Source organism: Cryptomeria japonica, unplaced genomic scaffold, assembly GCF_030272615.1.
Source record: "Cryptomeria japonica unplaced genomic scaffold, Sugi_1.0 HiC_scaffold_252, whole genome shotgun sequence".
Lineage (NCBI taxonomy): Eukaryota > Viridiplantae > Streptophyta > Pinopsida > Cupressales > Cupressaceae > Cryptomeria > Cryptomeria japonica.
In genome coordinates, this window is record NW_026729074.1 from 48,532 (window position 1) to 68,436 (window position 19,905).

The window sequence follows — 19,905 nt, forward strand, 5'->3', positions numbered from 1 at the left end:
TTTAAAATATATCTTTAAATTGTTTTTATATAATTTTTTTAAAGATATATATGCTAATTATGATATGATTGTAAAACTTTTTGTCACATAAAGATATAAAAATTCACTAATTTTTTTAAAGCAAAACCAAAATCTATAAATGGAGGTACCTTTAACATCTACAATATATTATTGTATGATTGAAGAACTAGACAGCTTTAAAATATTGACTAATAGGTTACAGATGGCTGCTAGTGCTAATCAACACTACCATAGCTTTATAGACCGCCTTATTATGCAAGCAGAAATAAACACAATAACCGCTAATTCGCGAGAGGAGGAATGCTCTGAGAGTTTCTGAAGTAATTCATGGGATCGACTTGGGTTTTTGCCCTTACAAGCCTGTTGTAGTTGTGATGGAAGTACTTGTCACCCCAAGCTCTCGCCTTTTCAACAGAAGCACTCCCGTTGAAGGCACTGCCCAGATCAAGGTCGAGATAATTGACATACGAAGCCCTCGGAGAATGGGAAACATAAGGCTTCATATATTTGTGAAGCTTCCTCATCCATTCAATGTAGTGATCATCCTCACTTTTATTGGTCCAGGTTACCTTATACTGAACATCGAACAATGTACCCTTCCGCTGAGGAAACGGCAACGCAGTCGAGGGAATCATGTTCATTATACCTCCTAGAGGAGAGAAAATGGCGTAGGCGCTAACCTCCTCTTCCATTATCGACCACAGTCCTCTCAAAGCGGCTTTTGTCAGAGGTTTTTTTCCAAAATCTGACTTGATTTTGAAGAAAACTTTGTTGGTGTAATATCTGTTGGTCATCTGGCTCACATTGATGCTATCAAAGTTGCCAATTGTCTCTATCCATTTCATTTCTTTACAATGTGCAGCCACCATTCCCAACTCGGGGAAGATCTTGCCCATTTTAGTCACAAGCTCGGTCTGACGTCCCAGGTATATTCCATGGAACGACGCTCTGATGGTTGTGCTGTTGTTTACTTTTATGCCGAAGAACTGTACTCGCATGAAGATATCTTCCTCCATTTGAGGACCCACGTATTGCCATCTATGGACAGCCTCCGTGACATTATCGGCCCCGGTTTTTAACACTGTGAAAGCCGTCAAAATGGTGGGAACGCTCACCAGCTGGAGTTTCCAAGCATATACAACTCCCCAGCTACCGCCACCGCCGCCTCTCAGAGCCCAAAAGACATCTTTACCCATGGTGTTCTTATCCATCACCTTTCCTGACGCATTTATCAGCAGTGCATCCAACACATTATCGGCTGCAAGGCCGTATTTTCTCGACAGGAAGCTCAGCCCTCCGCCAGCAATATGACCGCCGGATCCAACCGTGTGGCAAACTCCAGCAGGAAACGCCAGGTTAGGCGAGCTGTTTGCAATGGCAGAATAGACTTCACCCAAGGTAGCGCCAGTTTGTACCCAAGCCGTCTTTGATTTTACATCCACTTTGATTTTGTTGAGTTTCAGCAAATCGATGAGCACGAATGGCACGTCCGAGGTGTAGGAGAGCCCCTCATAGCTATGTCCTCCGCTTCTCACACGAACCTCCCATCCGCGTTGTATGCTGCACACCACGGATTGCTCCAATTGGCTTTGGCTTTCAGGAATAATGATAACATAAGGCCTGGGTGTCTGAGTTTCTGTGAATCGAAGATTTTGGGCGGAGAAATTCAGCAGAGAATAAAACTCAGAAGCAGAGGAGGAGACGGTTGTAACGTTTGTTAGGCCGCTGGCATGCAAGCATGACAATAATCCTTCACCATCCTCACTTTTGGCAGATTTAGAAGATGCTGAAGTGCTGCAGACTGCGATAAGCAAAATCAAAAGCATACAAAACTTTGCCATCTCTTAGTTTTGCTATCCATAACAGATGCTTTGTGGTAATACTCTTCAATCTTCTTCAATTTATAGACAGCAGTTTCGTGTCTGTTAACAACTATGACTAATTCTAGATCAAATTCTACGGATAAGCTCGCAACAGGGTGTATCTTGACTTTAACGTTTCACTCCCGATATATTATTTTCTTTAACGTTCAACGTGATAAGCACGCTTTTCCTTTTGAGCGTTTGGAGTAGTCTGAAATTGCCCTTCTAAAAATGTTTCCCTTTCTCGACAGGGTAGTTGAAAACACAAATTAATAACAATCTAAAAATTAAAGCTTACCGCTCTTGAAATCCTGAATAATTTCATTTTTTCTTAAACTAACCGCTTTGCTATAAACAATTATCACATTGTGGTCAACGTGCTTATTAAAATCAATAATACAAAATATAATACCTGACTTTTTCAGTTATGAAGAATAAATATGTTTTAACTTGATCATAAAGATATGGATGCTTGAATTGTACTGCTAACTTTTTGCAAATAAACAAAATCAGCAATTTGCATTTTTCAATTATTTTTTTCGGTAAAAGCCTTGTAGCAACTACAAAAGAATATCTGCATACAAATTTAAAAATTGCAGGCGTCTCATACTAACGGTTCCAAATTATATTTAGAATCTTGGTCTTTAATGGTTAGTATTTAGAGTAACTAATATTTAAACTTTGTCAAATTTGTAATGAATAGTATTTAGAGTAAACGAATATTTTACAATTTCGAATTTAAACTTTCTTTTACCCTCCATTTAGTAGAGAGTCAAACACACATGTTCATTATAACTACACAACTTGACATAAACTTACTTGCAAAATGATGATATACATTGCATCTTACGCTCTCTCATCAACACGGATGCTCATAAAGGATGCGTCGTTACCATATAAGCCTATGTATAATAGGCTTTAATGATGCAACATAACTTTTTAATATTATTGTGACTGAAATTAGCATACCCATCCTTGTTTATTTTCCAATTTTGATGTTAATGTTCACAACTTAAATACTTTTGGGCTAAGTAATTTATATTTATTCATTTCTTATTGGTATTATTATTCTTCATGCATTATATTGAATGATTATTTATCTACTAATGTCTCTAATTATTTATAGGTTTGCAAATCTTATTCGTAAATTGTAATTTATTATTAGTTCTTTAATAAAATTTTTAATACATTTATGTGCATTAATGCTTCTAATTACATATGTGTGTGCAAATAATAGTTGTAAATCTCATTTTATGTTGTGATCCTATATGCCCTATTTTTGGTAAATGTACACTTCTGCTAGTATAGAGGGTATAGCACGTGCATATATATCCAATGAATCAAAAAACTAATGTAGTCACTATGGGATACCACATTAACGCCCAAGGTGGAAGAAGGAATATAAAAAATGGATATAAAGAGGCCTTTGAGAAACAAAAATTGATGATAGAGTAGGTAACTTTGCAACAAGGTATTAGGGCTTGAGGATAAGTAAAGAAGCATAATAGGAGATTTGTTGTTCATTTTCGTCAAGTGAATGGCACCTTAAAATTAATGCCTCTAATCACAAGGAGAAATATTAGAAATTTAACTCATTATATTGTGCCACATGTGGTGAATGGAATAGTCACCCTATAAAAACTAGCCATGCTAATCAAATATGCATCTAGAAAGTTGAGGATCATTCAGACTCAATATGTCCACTGCATCGTAAATGTGATAGATAAATATATTGAAACATGGCTTATATCAAAGGCCTTGTGGAGCAAAATTTGTATGCTGGTGATGATAGATATCGAAAAACCTCATGGAGAAATGAAATAAATGCCTATGCATTTCAAAAAATCTTTTTTAAAACAATCCAAAGAATAATACACAATCCAATCATATAGGGGGAGAAATATCTTGAAGGAATAACCATAAGGAAAATTATGTAACCACCTATAACTATTGTAAAGTAGGTTAATTTTCTATGAAATACTATTTTAACAATAAGAAAAGTTATGCACTATACAATGATGATACTTGTGATCTATTCAAATATGAAAGGGCACATCAATATTTTTTAGAATGCCCAAAACCACTTTCAAGAAGAAATGACCTAAAAGGAAATTGAGGAGCAAGGGTTATAAGGAGAAATGTACTATAGGGTATAAAAGGATGCCAAAGAATAGACAATTAGTCATCAGATACTTCAAATAGAGAATATTCAAGAGAAGAACAACATGTACGAACCCCAAAGCAGAAATTAGGCATTAAAAAGGATAAAGTTATAGTACTAAGCCACCAAGGTATGGATGTTAGGATAAAAAATAAGGATATTGTTGAATAAATCATTGAAGTCTCTAGTACGAGAGAAGAATAATATTATTAGTTTTGAACTATTAAAGACTAGCATGATAAGCTATACTTAGAAATTTTTAAACAACACATCATACAATGACAAAATGAAGATGTGACTTATTTTCTTAAAAAAAGAAGCAATAATGTTGAAAATATTGGCCACCTTGGCTAAACAAAAATATTTAATGGGAAAACTAAAACAATTGGTCAAATATTAGAACAATAAAAAATAATCACAAATCCATAAAATTATTAAAGATCAAACGTAGAAGAATGGACCTCTTATAATGACCACAAATCTCAATAACGATCACCATTTAATCACTCCACATACAAATTATAAGAGAAAAATGCACATACCCTCACCATATATTAAATATAAAAGAAAATGAAAATACATAGAAAATATATTGAATAAGAATTCATTGATGTTAGTAAAAAGGACAATACACAAAAATATCTTCCACCCCTTATCATACCTACCAAGTACAATTTACTTCCATAAGAAATACATATTACCACTTACTTTTGAGTCTAAAAAACTTATTTCCTTGGCCAACCTAATGAATAAAAGACATATAATTATAAAAGAATATTCTAAGTACACCTTCAAATAAGATATTATTACTTTATAATTGTTTGTATAATCATAGTGTATCAAGCCTAAATTTTGAAATAGTTCATTGAGATCGAGACAGAGAAAAATTAATGGCTAAAAACCACGAGAAGATGAAAAATGGCCTCAACATTAAATATAATCCTTAATTCCATAGCAATAAACATATAAAGTCTTTTCCAAAAATATTTCCACTTGTTAAGTTACTATTTCTTTGATTTCTTTCCTGATCTATGTTTCATACCAACCCTGAGATCTTCCTACCATGTTAGTTCTTATTTTCATTCATACTTGCTCTCAAGACATAAAAGTGCAACTTTGCTTCCTAGCTCCAAACACCAAATTCATTCACCAAGAGTTGTAGGAGGTCTAGGACATTTTATAACATCCTATTAGGCTTAATTCAACATGGTTTGATGGTCTTTCAATTTGTCTTGTTATCCAATTTGAGGGAAAGCTCAAAAGAGGGCTACAAGAAAAGAGCCCCAATTAGCCCTCTAAAACTGCTAAAATGCTTATAACTCCACAAACGGCCAAAACACCTCATGAAACCTTTGCATTTATGGATACCCTTTATGGAGATATTTTAAATTTGTGCTATGAGAAGGTCTAACAGGGTTGTACAACTGGTGTCCTATAAATGTGCCTAAAAATAAGGGTTTTCAAGGGTTTTAAGTCTTCAAACACCTTATGACCATTCCAAACTCTTCTTCAGACCAAAGTTTTTTTTTGACAAGGTCTGTACCATCATTATTAATCCTTCCAACTTCCTTCCCTACAATCATAAAGACAACACTTGATGTGCAACCAAATTTCAAGAGGAAAAGTGCTAAAAACCCATTGTATTTCAATACTTTGGCTACTCAAAATACATTTCCAACAAACTATTCATTGAAACATCCTCCCATATATTATAAAATATCTATCCAAAATTAATTCCACCTTAGGAAACCAAAAATGAGGTCCACTTGGTGGGGGTTTGCAAAGAAGCTTTGTTTTACACCATGAAAATTGACTAGCCGAGCTATAGGAGCTCGCCTAGTAAGAAACAAAAACCATTCGGTTTTTCATTACCATCAAAAAAAAAATTGTATATACAAGAAGGATATGTAAAAAAACTTGACTCTTAGAGGCCATGGAGAAAGAGCCAAAGAAAATCAAGTTGCTTCCATTATTGAAGCCAAACCCTTACTCAACCGAGAACAGGGCAAAAACCAAATAATTTTGCTAAAATGATAAAACTCCACACCAGCACAAAAAACCAGGTGAGAAATATTTAACACAACATGAAACAAGTACCCAAATGAAAACAATATAGCCAAATGATTAGGAAGTACGGTCTGCTATAGCATATGGAGCAAAAATGCAAGAAAAGTGACAAAATTCTTAGGTTTTGTATTGAGTTCTTCTTGTTTTTGAATGCCAACCTGATACAAAGTTGTGTGAGGATTTAAATAGACACTCACTACCCAAATCATTCCCAGGTATGGATCAATAACCACCTTTTGCCTTATTTTACAAATTTTCCAAAAATTATCGAAATGTTGCTTGACAGCTTTGACAATTTTTAGTACAATGAGCATTTTTGACTTCTAAGCCAAACAAACTTAACTCCACTAAGTGAAATGGTTTAATATAAACACAAAAAAATATTTCAATTCCTAACAAGGCTTTATAAGGCATTTTGACCATTTTTCTACATTTTGCCCATTAGAGGCTTACAAAGCATAAAATGTCAAAAATAGACCAAAAACTCAACAAAAAACAAAAATAAGACACAAAGGACACTTAAACGCGATAAAAATACCCTTTTTACATACAAAAAGTCCATTATCTAGTTTAGACCAACATAGGTCATTTTAAACAATTTGATGAAGTGCTCCCTAAGCTTCACTAGGTGCTCCTCCACCACACTCCCCCAAAGACAAAGAAGTCAAGAGACTCAGTTTGGAACCAATGAGGGATCAATTCTAGACTGAAGAAAGTCTAATTTAGGTATGCAAGTAGCCTTAGAGTCTGGTTTGTTCCTCCACTTCATCAAATGCTCCATATAGACTTGGTGCCGAGTCTTTTTGAGAATCCTAGAATCCAAAAACTTTTTCAGTTTGAGGCATTGGTGTAGAAGGAAGAGGCAGGTTTGAAAGTGATGGATGAACATCTAAAACTCTCTCATCCTCCTTGGGAAGCTTCCCTTTGTATGCAACCAAATCTGAAATATTAAAGATAGGAGACAATGCAACATTATTAGTCAAATCAACCTTATAAGAATTAGAGCCATACTTAGCCAAAACCTTACAAGGACCTATCCTCCTCATTTGTAGTTTGCTGGGAATTCCTTTTTGAATTCTAGACTGATTCAAGTGCACCATCACAAAGTCACCAATTGAAAATTGTACATCTTTCCTTATTGCATCAACTCTAGCTTTGACCTTTTGTGAGGCATCTTGGAGAGCATGCTTTACTTGATCATGAACCTCCTTCATATACTGAGCTACATCATCAGCTTGACCACTTCTTTGCTACATATTACCAATGTTTCTCAGCTCCATAACACCCTTTAGGTGCATACCATACACTATCTAAAAAGGACTCTTACCAGTAGACCTGTTGGCACTGTCATTGTAGGCAAACTCTGCTTGGTGAAGAATCTGATCCCAACACTGTCCATATTGTTTTCTCAAGCACCTTAAGAGGTTACCAAGTGTCCTATTGACCACTTCTTTTTGGCCATCGGCTTGGGGATGATAGGTTGAACCAAAAGACAAGTTAGTACCTAATCTTTTCCAAAGAGTTTTCCAAAAATGTCCAACGAATTTGACATCTCTATCTGAAACAATACTAATAGGAAAACCATGGGTTCAAACCCCTTATTAGCTTCTTTGGTCCACTAAAACTTTGTCTTCACTCCACCTTTAATAGTATCTAGTATAGGTGCACAAATCTCGCTGAATCCCCTTATAAACTTCCCGTAGAACTGTGCCAAACCATGAAAACTTCGCACTTCACTTGCTATTTTTGGTGTTGGTCAATTGGTGATGGCTTCCACCTTTGATGTGTCCATTTTCAATTCTCCACGTGAAACTACAAAACCAAGATAGACTAGTTCTCGGTGCATAAAAATTCACACTTCTCCAAGTTTATTGTTAGTTGATCATCATACAATTGTTGCAATACAAATTGGAGATGCTTTAGATGTTCATCTTTAGTTCTACTGAAAATCAAGATATCATCTAAGTATACAACAACAAATTTACCAATAAAATATTTAAAAACTTCATTCATAAGTCTCATGAATGTACTAGGAGCATTAGTGAGACCAAATGGCATAACAAGCCACTCATAAAGTCCTTCATTAGTTTTGAAGGTTGTTTTCCACTCATCACCTTCCTTTATCCTAATCTGGTGGTAACCACTCTTGAGATCAATATTTGTGAAACACTTTGCACCTCCCAAGCAATCCATCAAATCTTCAATCCTTGGGATAGGGAATCTATATCTGATAGTGATTTTGTTAATGGCTCTTGAATTTGTGCATAGCCTCAATGTTCCTCCTTTCTTTGGAGCTAACACTTTAGGTACGACACAAGGACTTATACTCTTCCTTATCAAACCTTTATCTAACAACAATTATATTTTCCTAGCCACTTCTTTATTTTGTTCTGGGGTCATCTTGTAGGCTTCTTTGATGGGTAATGAAGCTTGAGGAATGAAGTCAATTTGATGGCTTATGGCTCTAGTAGGTGGTAGGGTTGCTGGTGCTCCATCACTTATGATTTCTTTAAAGTTGTCTAGTATTTGCTGCACTTCATGAGGTATTTGAACCTTCTTTTCATTCTTTTCTCTCTTTGGTTTCACTATGAGAGAAAACCCCACTCCTTCACCCTCTTCAAGAGTGTTTATGAGCTCTTTTTCACTCACCAACAAGGCATTTGGGTTTTTGGACTTGCTGCCCTCTCCTTCATCATTTAAGGACTGAATTTTATATGTGACTCCATCTTTTTGAAAAGAATAAGAGTTCTTCTCATCATTAGGAATGGATTTTCTATCAAATTGCCATGGCCTACCCAGAAGTAGGTGGCAAGCATACATTGGGAGTATATCACATAGGATTTTATCCTTATAACCCCCTATTGTGAACTCAACCTAAGCTTGTTCATTCACCACATGCTGCTCCTTGTTGAGCCAAGTGACCTTATATGGACTACTATGTGGAACTCTCTCCAGTTTAAGTTTATTTGCTGCTTCCTCTGACACAATATTGTCTATAGACCCTAAATCTATCACCACTTTGAAAACCTTACTCATGATCTTGCACTTGATTCTAAATAAAGATCTTCATTGAGTTGGTTCCTCTTTGGTTGGCTCCTTGATCAAAACTCTTCTCATCATTAAAATTTTCCCATCTTTTGAAGCTAAACTCACTTCTTATGCCTTACCACTTGCTACATCTTCTTGCACATATGTCGCTCTTCTTTCACCTCCTTGAGATGAAGAAGATTTCTCAGGGCATCTATAGGCGGGATGACCCAACTTTTGGTAATTGTAACACTTCATGATTGAGAAGTAGGACCCTCATCCTAGTCAACTAGATCTACCTCTTCCTGCATTGCTAGATCCCCTTCCTCTATAGCTACTCTTTCTATTAGAATCCCCACTTTTCTCTATAAGTTTGGACTCTCCTTGGGACCTTTGATCAGCTCCTCTACCATCTCTTCCCCTACCTCTTCCTTTGTTACTTTGTTCTTTCTTCTTCCTACTTTTCTCTTCCACTTTGAGTGCCAGTTGGTAACACTTCTGCACTGTATTGGGATACAATAAACTCAATTCTTCTTGTATATTCCATCTCAATCCATTGAGATATCTTGCAACTTTTATGTTCTCATCTTCCATAACCTTTTACTTTAAAATAGTCTTTGAAACTCCTCTGTATAGCTTCTCACATCTAACTCCCTTTGCCTCAAATTCCGCCTCTTCTTATGTAGTTGGATTTCATAATCATCTGGTATGTAGGTTTCCTTGATCTTAGACACCATTCCCTTCCAGATTGCTATGGGTTGTTTCCCCTGTTTTTCTCTCTCAGCTTGAATGAAATTCCACCATGTTAAGGAAGCCCCTCTCAACCTAGACTTAGCTACCTTCACCTTCTGGGCCTTTGTCACCCCATCACATTCAAAGTGATTCTCTAGGCCTTCAATCCACTCCATGACTGAGTCTGGATCCATCTTGCCACTAAAAAGGGCTACACCTTCTAAGGTTTTTCCACTCAAATCCTTCAAGGCCTTCAAGAAAGGTTCTTGTTTAAGAAAAGGGTCAGGTATAGGGATCTCATCTTCTATTTCTACCAATTTTCTCCTATCTCCTACCTTATCGCTCACTTCTTCAGTTCTGACCTCTATTGAAGCTAGTTTTGTCTCTAGCTGCTCCAATCTCTCCCTTAGTGCTCTATTTTACTCTTCTTGGTCTTCTACCTTCTTGGATAACTCAGGATTGGTCACCATCTTTAAACTACTCATTTCTACCCAAGACTTACTTCTTGCTTTGATACCACTATGATAGGGAGAAACTCAAAAGTTGGCTCAAATTGTGTGTTTGTAATCAATTTGGCTTGCAAGTTCCCTCAAAGGTGATTGTTAAAGGTTTTGCCACTTGTTTGGGTGTTTTTTCTTTGATTTATTTCCTTCTCTATGTTTCATACCAACCTTGATATCTTCCTACCATGTTAGTTCTTATTTTCATTCATACTTGCTCTCAAGACTCACAAAAGTGCAACTTTGCTTCCTAGCTCCAAACACCAAAATCACTCACCAAGAGTTGCAAGAGGTCTAGTACATTTTATTACATCCTATTAGGTTTAATTAAACTTGTTTTGATGGTCTTTCAAGTTGTCTTGTTACCTGATTTGAGGAAAAGCTCAAAACAGGGCTACAAGAAAAGAGCCCCAATTAGCCCTCCAAAACTGCTAAAATGCTTATAACTCCACAAACTATGAAAAAACCTCATGAAACATTTGCATTTATGGATTTAAAATTTATGGAGATATTTCAAATTTGTGCTATGAGGAGGTCTGACAGGACCGTACAACTGTTGTCCTATAAATGTGCCTAGAAACAAGGGTTTTCAAGGGTTTTAAGTCTTCAAACACCTTATCACCATTCCAAAATATTCTTGAGACCACCAAATCGTTTTATAAAGTCTATACCATCATCTTTAATCCTTCCAAATTCTTTCCCTACAAGCATAAAGACAAACACTTGATGTGCAACCAAGTTTCAAGAGGAAAAGTGTTCAAAAACCATTGTATTTCAATACTTTGGCTGCTCAAAATGCATTTCCAACAAACTATTCATTGAAACATCCTCCCATATAGTATAAAATCTCTTTCCAAACTTAATTCCACCTTAGGAAACCTAAAATGAGGTCCACTTGGCGGGGGTTTGCAAAGAAGCTTTGTTTTACACCATGAAAATTCACTAGCTGAGCTATAGGAGCTCGCCTAGTAAGCAACAAAAAACCATTTTCTTTGTCATTGCCATCAAAAAAAAAATTATATACAATAAGGCTATGTAAAACAACTTGACTCTCAGAGGCCATGGAGAAAGAGCCAAAGAAAATCAAGTTGCTTCCATTATTGAAGCCAAACCCTTACTCAACCAAGAACATGGCAAAAACAAAATAAATTTTCGACAATGCTAAAACTCCACACCAGTACACAAACCTAGGTGAGAAAGATTTAAAAAAACATGGAACAACTAGCTAAATGAAAAAAGTACAACCAAATGCTTAGGAAGTACGGACTGCTATAGCATATGGAGCAAAAATGCAAGAAAAGTGACAAAATTCTTAGTTTTTGTATTGAGTTCTTCTTATTTTCGAATGCCAACCTGATACAAAGTTGTGTGAGGATTTAAAAAGATACTCACCACCCAAATAATTTCTAGGTACGGACCAATAACCACCATTTTTATTTTATTTTTACAAATTTTCCAAAAATTATCAAAATGTTGCTTGACAACTTTGATAATTTTTATTACAATGAGCATTTTTGACTTGTGAGCCAAATAGATTTAACTCCACTAAGTGAAATGGTTTACTATAACCAAAAATATATATTTCAATGCCTAACAAGGCTTTATAAGGCATTTTGACGATTTTTCCACATTTTGCCCATTCTAGGCTTACAAAGCATAAAATGTCAAAAATAGACCAAAAGCTCAAACAAACAACAAAAATAAGACACAAAGGACACTTAAACACACTAAAAACACCCTTTGAACATACAAAAAGTCCATTATTCAATTGAGACCAACATAGGCCATTTCAAACCAAAATTTGATTAAGTGGATGTAGTGTCCACCCTTGACTTGACTTGTTTTGACTAGAGTTGACTTTTAATTCTTGCATGATAGGCATTATTGGGCATATGCTATTTAAGATGATTTATATGATGTTGATACTATCATTATTGATCATGTTATTTATTAGACACTATATGCTTATTATGTGATTGACTATCAAAAGATTATATTGATCATGTTATTTGATGAGAATAAGTGTTGATAGATTTTGCATGCCTTACTATAATCATGAATTATACTAATCATGCACTTGATGATGTTTTTATGTACTAACCATATTTAATGATTATCTATGATGAGTTGATCTTATGGTGTGCTGGATTGTTGTATGACTATCTTCGGGATAGAGACAATTCCATATCACTCATTGCGAGCGAGATGCGTCATTGCAATTCTCTAACCCTTTCCTATTATAATATATATGCATGTCGTATCATTGCTTTGTGGATTTAGGATTTGTAGGTACTAGACATCGACTCCACCTGGCTCCAGAGGTCTGAGCATGTCTTTAAATCCCAATGGTATGTGGTTCGGAGTTGGCACAAGTTCCCCTTACATACTCTAGGTCTAAGTTGTTCACTGTGAGTCGTTAGTGTCTTGGTGCAAGTCGTCATGTCAGTTAGTAAGCTGGGTTTCTTCTGTGCTATGAGTATGTTAGTATTGGCTGATTATTCCTTTTATGTTGAGATTGACTATTTGATTATTGATGCGAGATTAAATAATTAATGATGTTTATTTTAATTATTTTGATTAATAGTGATTTGATTATTTGGTTATCTAATGTTTAATTTAATTTATTGGATTCTTGCCTTTTTGGTTATTTGATTATTTGATATTTAAATGTTTATTTATTTTAATGATGATTTAATATTTATTTAATTTTTATTGTTTATCTTATGATGTATTTTATATTTATTTGTGATTTAACCTTTATTGGTATTTATTTAATCGCCTATGGTTTAATATTTATTTGACTTTTAATGTTTATCTGGTTCATTAATTCATTTATGAGCCTTTGGTTTATTTAATTTAATTTCCCCATTTGATTTATTTAATTGTGGCTCATGTTTTATTTATTAGTTTGACTTTTATATTAAGTGGGTTGTATAAATAATAAAATGATAAAACATTCCCACCAAATTGTAAAAGCGTGATTTATATTTACCTTACCTACCCTCTTCTCTTATTGGTTGAATTTAAAAAGGGAGGTAAAATTATATTAAATGGTGGGGTTGGTAAAATATATTATAGATTGAAATATTTTAATTGGCTGAGATTGAGGCTAGGGTTTTTGGTTAATGTTTGTCTTTTTATTTTCTTTTTCGTGAAGTTTTTGAGGGTTGGTTCCTCTCTAGAAAATTTTCTTCAGCAAGTTTTCTTCTTGGTTTTGGTTTTCTTCTCTCTTGGCTTTTGGCAAGAGCTTGGGTTGGATTTGGTTTGGCTGGTGGAATCTCTTCTTCAGCTTCTTCCATAACATAGGTTGCAAGTTGGAGATGTATTCTACCTTTTTATATTTTATTTTACAGCTTTCCTATATGCTCCGTGTCTACAGATTGAATGTGTGAGCTTGGGGAAATGAATCTAAAATTTGTATAGTGAGGAAGGAAATATATGAAAGCATAAATTTGTTGTAAGGTTTTATTCTATAGTTTGTGGGAAATATTTGTATTTCTAGGTTTGCTGAAAGCCTTCTGTGTCTTTCTGAGTCTGCGTCGTGCAGGGAGTTTGGATTTAATATTGGCCTTCAAGTGTTTATTATTTATTTAATGTTGACGTGAATTTTATTTATTGGGTAATATTATTTTATCCATTAAGTAATTCAAAGGGGGTAATTTGTATTCTTTTATTTAAAAGTTATTTTCACCCCAGGTCAATTGTTTAATTTATTTTACCTACCCTTGGATTTGATTGGCTGGAAGTTTATGGTAGGTAGAAAATATATTTTATTTTCTTGAACTTTGGGAAGGTAGGTATGGAGTATAATATCTTTTTGAAATATTTTGATTGGAGCATGGTTTTGCCTGGTTTTTTTTGGATTCTTCCATTTTCTAGATTGGTGGTTTTATCGGCACTTCGCATTGTTTTATTTTAAAGATTCTCTGCAAGGTGTCTGAAAGATTGTTTGGGGATTTAGAAAAGAATTTTAAATTGATTCTCATTTTCAAAAATCAGATTTGGAAGGGATTATTTTATTCTTCTTGTTTTTGAGAAATCAAGTGAAAATGTGAGAAATGGTTTCCTGTATTTTGTCTTGTAATTTTTCCTGTAGTTTTTCCTGTAGGTTAATTTGCTAGTTGCTTGATTGTGTGGTACTTTCCGGATTAATTCTTGTATCAGAGGTATTGTTGAGGGTGTTGGTGAGTTTTCTAGTTTTATATTTGATTTTATGTGATGTATTTTGTTGGTTTCAAGCATATTTACCTTCCTATGTTATTGGGGAAAGAATTGTGCTTTCATCCATATTGATGTGCTATGATTGGTGAGTTGGAAGTGTTGTTGTTTTGGGGAAGCAAGTGAGTTGGCGTTGCTATGGTTTTACTTTCATTAATGACAACAAATTTAATGGCTTGGTATGCCTATGTTTATTGTTGGCCAAGAGGCTCATTTTTTTTATGTTGTTGTAGCTTTGACTGTGTCAAGTTTCCTTGTCATAAGGCTTTATGAATATGAGTTTGGTTGTTGTTTTTTTTTTAGTTTTGTCTGAGATTTAAATCAGATTTCAATTAAAAAGCTTTTATGATATTTATGATTCTTTTTATTGATGGTTAATTATAGCTTTTGATGTGGTATTCCCAAGAGGTTCATTGTGATTTTGGCTACTTGAATATCTTTGTTTTGGGGAGTAAGCCATTAGATGCATATGAGTGTTATGTTGCAGATTGGTATTTTATTTTAGAGCCTCTTGTGATGTATTGTTGGGCCATGTTAGGAAGAGTGGGCTTCCTTGTGATGACCAGGGTCATGAGAGATAGGCTTGCATGAGGTTCTTTGTAAGGATGCATGAAGTCTAGACTGCTAGGGCACATTGGAGTTTTCCATGATTTGTGAACAAGTGATAACATTGATAATAAAATAATTGGGATGGGAAATTATAACTAATTTAAACAAGATAATGAATAGTTTTAGTGCCTCATGGCTTAGTCCTAGGGAGGATGTTTTAGGATAAGCATGAGAAGGCCGTGAAGATGGTAAGCTAATCTCCCTTGGTCTCTCATAGGTTCCTTATGAAATATTGTATGGATGTTCTTAGTGAATGATTTGCTAATCTTATTAATGGAAATTACTAGTAAGTGTATGGGTAGATGGTAAAATGAATGCTTGTCTTCTAGAAAAGGATTATAATGTATCATGTGTTATGGTTTAAGATTATATCTCCATTTGGTGGATGCTATTAGTGGTTATGGAATTAGGATATTGTATCATAGTTTGTGTTGAGATGAATTCATGTAGTTACCTGATTTGTAATGAGATGATTGTTGGTTAATTGATACAGTGTAAGATAGTTTATGAGTATTAAACAAGCTATGGGTTAAATGATTAAGGATACTTTGTGAGTATTGCATTATGTGCTTGTGGAATCATGATGAAGTAATAAGTATGCTAGGAGCATAGATTTATAAGTGACTATGTAGGAGTTAATTGTAAATTGAAATTATGTTAATGCAATGTAAGGGTTAATCTTGATATATGGATGGTGATGTCCATAGTCGAAGGTTGGTTAAAGGTAATAGGAACATTTGGACTTGGCATATAAAATGAATCTAAGTGAAAAGGAAAATAGATGTGCATTGAAAGATAGAATCTAATATTAAATGAAAGATTAAGTAGATTGCATATCATGAGTGTTAGGTATTTCTATGATGCACCTATGTGTGTATAATGATTAAGATTATGAGGTATTGATCTGGATGAAAGTAAATGTGTATTGCTTATGTAGGTAGATTAAGTAATGGTGTTGAGATACCCTAGGGAGTTGGTAGTAATGATTTATTGTATTCCGCTTGCGTAATTGTTTGAATAGCTTGAGTGAATTATTCTATGTTCATAACACTTAATTGTTGTTGTGTGCTCACTGCATTTCTTAAGTGATGTTATGTGTTGTATTGTTTTAAAAAAAAATTAAATTAGTGTGTTTTTAGCTATATTTCTCTGGGGTATTTTGGCGGGCATTACAAGTGCTCCATGAGCTTCACTAGGTGCTCCTGCACCATTAGCACAATCTCGTGGGACTAGAATAGTATGACACATTACACCCTCCCCCAGCCCATCAACAATGCTTTCCCCAACCATTTCCCCATCCACTAGTATTTAGACTTCAACTCCAACAACAACAGCGTGAGCATCTTCATTGGTGCACTCTTCTTTTTCTTTCATGATCGCTTGCATCAGTAACAAGTGAACGTGGTCACTTAAATATAATTCTTTATAGTAGACTATCAAACATAGGCAAATCAATTCATGGCAATGTAATACAACAGTACCGAAATAGCTGTTTGTCCTGACCCATTGCCCCTGTCGCGGTCATGGTTTGCATTTGTACATCCATCATCATTTCCCCCAGACTCTTTATCAATGCTTTCTTCTATCGGATTATGCTGTTAAACATGACAAATTGTACAGGAGTGTAAGTAGACATTAAATCCATATGCCTATGAACACTACTAGACCAAGGCCGATGAATTTTACATAACTAAGGCAATAACAGGAAGATAGATAACATACACAAAACACAACAACATAAAAAATGCTCTATGGTATAACACTACCTCTCACTGGCTATTATGCACAATAAGAGCCCAATACCTATTCATCTCTTCTCTTATCCTCCAATGTTTGCCCCAATTCACTAGACTCCTCTACAATCTTCTCGCCACTGCATGCACTCAAATTTCCATTCATTGTCTCCTTCAGCTTCTCCCTCCAAATATACTTTTGAAGTTTCTTGTCCAATACCATGGCTGACTACATACAAAAAAGAGTTACTCTATAGTATAACACAACATGTGATGATATAGCACTACATGTCATGCATAATGACACCACATTACTTGTTCATCTTTGCACCTATCCTCCAACCTCTGGCCCAATTCAGGAGACTGCTATGCAATCATCTCGCCACTGCATGCACTCGGTTTTTCAATCATCATCTCCTTCACCTTCTTCCTCCTAACAGACGTTGGATATTTTGGATGTGGTTTTTGGGAAACACTACACACGGTGTCACTAGGCAACTACATTGACTATTCTTTGCTCCTATTGTCCATCGTTTGCCTCAATTCAAGAGACTACTCCATAATATTCTCACCACTACATGCACCCAATTTTTTATTCATCGTCTCTATCACCTTCTTCATCCAAACAGACAGATACCTAACAAACGATCGAGATTTTCAACTTGCTTTTTTGGGCACACTACATTCCGTGTCATCCAATACAACAAGACACTCCATGCTCCCTCCATGAGCCCCATCAAAATCAACATACAATGACATGGAAAAAATAGTCAACATACTACACAGTGGAGTATAAAACATACCATGCAATGAAAAGACACATATGGACAAGCCAACAGACAATCAACTTCAATGACAAATGTGTGGCCTCATCTAAAGTTGGCCTTGTTTTTTCTGTGACATTCTTCTTTTCTTGCTTCCCTGATGAATCAGATGCAGGCTCATTGACTTGAACGTTTGTTTCAAGATCTGAAGTCTACCTTGTTTTTTTGTAGCATTCTTCTTTTTTTGCTTCCCCAACAAAACAGGTGCACCCTCATTTGTTTCAAGATTTGAAGTCGGCCTTGTTTTTTGCACAACATTCTTCTTTTTTTTCTTCCCCAACAAAACAAATGCAACCTCATTCATTGGCACGGTTGTTTCATGATTGGCCTTTAATGCCAAAACATCCTCGCCATGGCCTGCACTGTCACTTAAACTCTACGCAATAGGATAGGATAGCTCAATAAGATATTCTTCAGATGTTTAAAGGAATTTAGTAAACTATAAAATAATATGATCACTAAAATTTACCTCTGTTACAATATTCTTTCTTTCCAGTAACTCTAAAACCTTCTTCCATCTCACCTCCCTAACTGGACTATTGTCGTACACTTGCATTGCTTCCTTTATCTCTTCCTTACCTTCGATAGGAAGCTCATCATGTTTTTTATTGCCATATTTCATGCACACTCGTTCAGTGATATGTTTTTTTTGCATACAATGTTGTACGCTCATTTGGTATTCAATATATAACTCCCTCTTTTTCAAGTACATCTATGATTTCTTTGTATGATCTGTGTTGTGTTCTCCACTACCACATAGTTCACTTCTGCGTCATGCAACCCCTAATAATAGAAGTTGATGTTCTCTAGCTCTATGCATATTAAGCCTCCCCAGATCCTGAAACTTATGACCTCCATTGTAGGAACAATGATGAAAGAGACAAAAGTAGTGCAACCTACCATTAATATGTTCTTTTTTGTGATCGGCCTATTGCTGCGCACAGGCAACAGAGACAAAGCATCACATTAAATCAAACATTATAAAGATAATCTAAAATATAATGACTAATAGTGGACCTCCTCATTACTTACCCCTCCTCCTTGTTCCTGTTCCTGAGTGCTGACAGAATCACCTTGCCCTTCAGTGTCCTTCTCTATGCTCACCTCGTGCTCGCTATGAACATCCCCTTTTTCACTCTCACTGACTGGAGCATTAGTATAATCACCCTCATCTTCATTTCCAATGGCTTCATCTTCCTCACTAGCAGAGCCACTATCATAATGTTATTAAATAAAATAGCACACATCATCGATGCATTTTATGCCCATATATATATATATATATATATATCTACATTTCCACTTATAAGTCCCAACTTCCAGCAACCATCCCATGCAATGATGGAAAAAAATTATAATACAATGATAAATAATTACCAGTGTGGTTGTGCCATCACTCAGAAGCCGACTTGACAATGGGTTCAAAATTGGAGACCTGACTCATGACTCATTTAGATTGGAATCACCAACTAGTCCGTGACCTGAAAGGCCATCTCCTGACTCTTTCAGATTTGGATCCCCAACTAGTCCCGCATCTGAAAGCCCAACTCCTGACTCTTTTGGATTTAAATCCTCAACTATTCCTAGATGTGAAATTCCAACTCCTAAATTTTTCAGATTTGAATCCCCAACTGGTGCCACATCTAAAATCCCAACTCCTAACTCTTTCAAATTTGAATCCTCAACTAGTCCTGGATGTGAAATCTCAACTCTTGAATATTTTAGATTTGAATCCCCAACTGGTCCTGCATTTGAAAGCCCAACTCTCTCCTGGGTATACAAATTGGATCTCCAGTCACAAGCATTAAATAGTGACAAAACCAAGGAATACTACGTGTTGTATAATCCATTAAAATTACTTAGCTTATAGGAAGGCTGATGTCATGTGTCACTACAAAGCGAACGTGGCCAACTCCTAGGAGATCATCCACCTTTAGCTCCAGTAAACCATAATCAAGATCAATAGTTTCCCTGAACCTTTTTCTCAACGCAATTGACATGATTGAACTGAAAAAAGAAGAAGATGCAATTGATATTCTTCACACTATCAATAACACCACACATTCACCACAAATGACACAATCAACACACGATCGGTTATTCACACATTGCAATATAAAGTGAGCATGTCGCTGTATTATGTAAAACCCA

The 19,905-nt window shown here is 35.4% G+C and overlaps 1 protein-coding gene across 1 annotated transcript; it reads right to left on the reverse strand.

Moving 5' to 3' along the window:
- Positions 1-302: 302 nt before the first annotated feature.
- Positions 303-1,862, reverse strand: LOC131074749 (berberine bridge enzyme-like D-2). Its single transcript, XM_058011425.2, has one exon. The coding sequence runs from the start codon at positions 1,860-1,862 to the stop codon at positions 303-305; it is 1,560 nt and encodes a 519-aa protein (XP_057867408.1).
- Between the last annotated feature and the right edge of the window lie 18,043 nt (positions 1,863-19,905).

What these genes read in the sequence shown, in the direction of transcription:
- LOC131074749 (XM_058011425.2), bottom strand. Translation starts at nt 1,862, where the DNA reads ATGGCAAAGTTTTGTATGCTTTTGATTTTGCTTATCGCAGTCTGCAGC.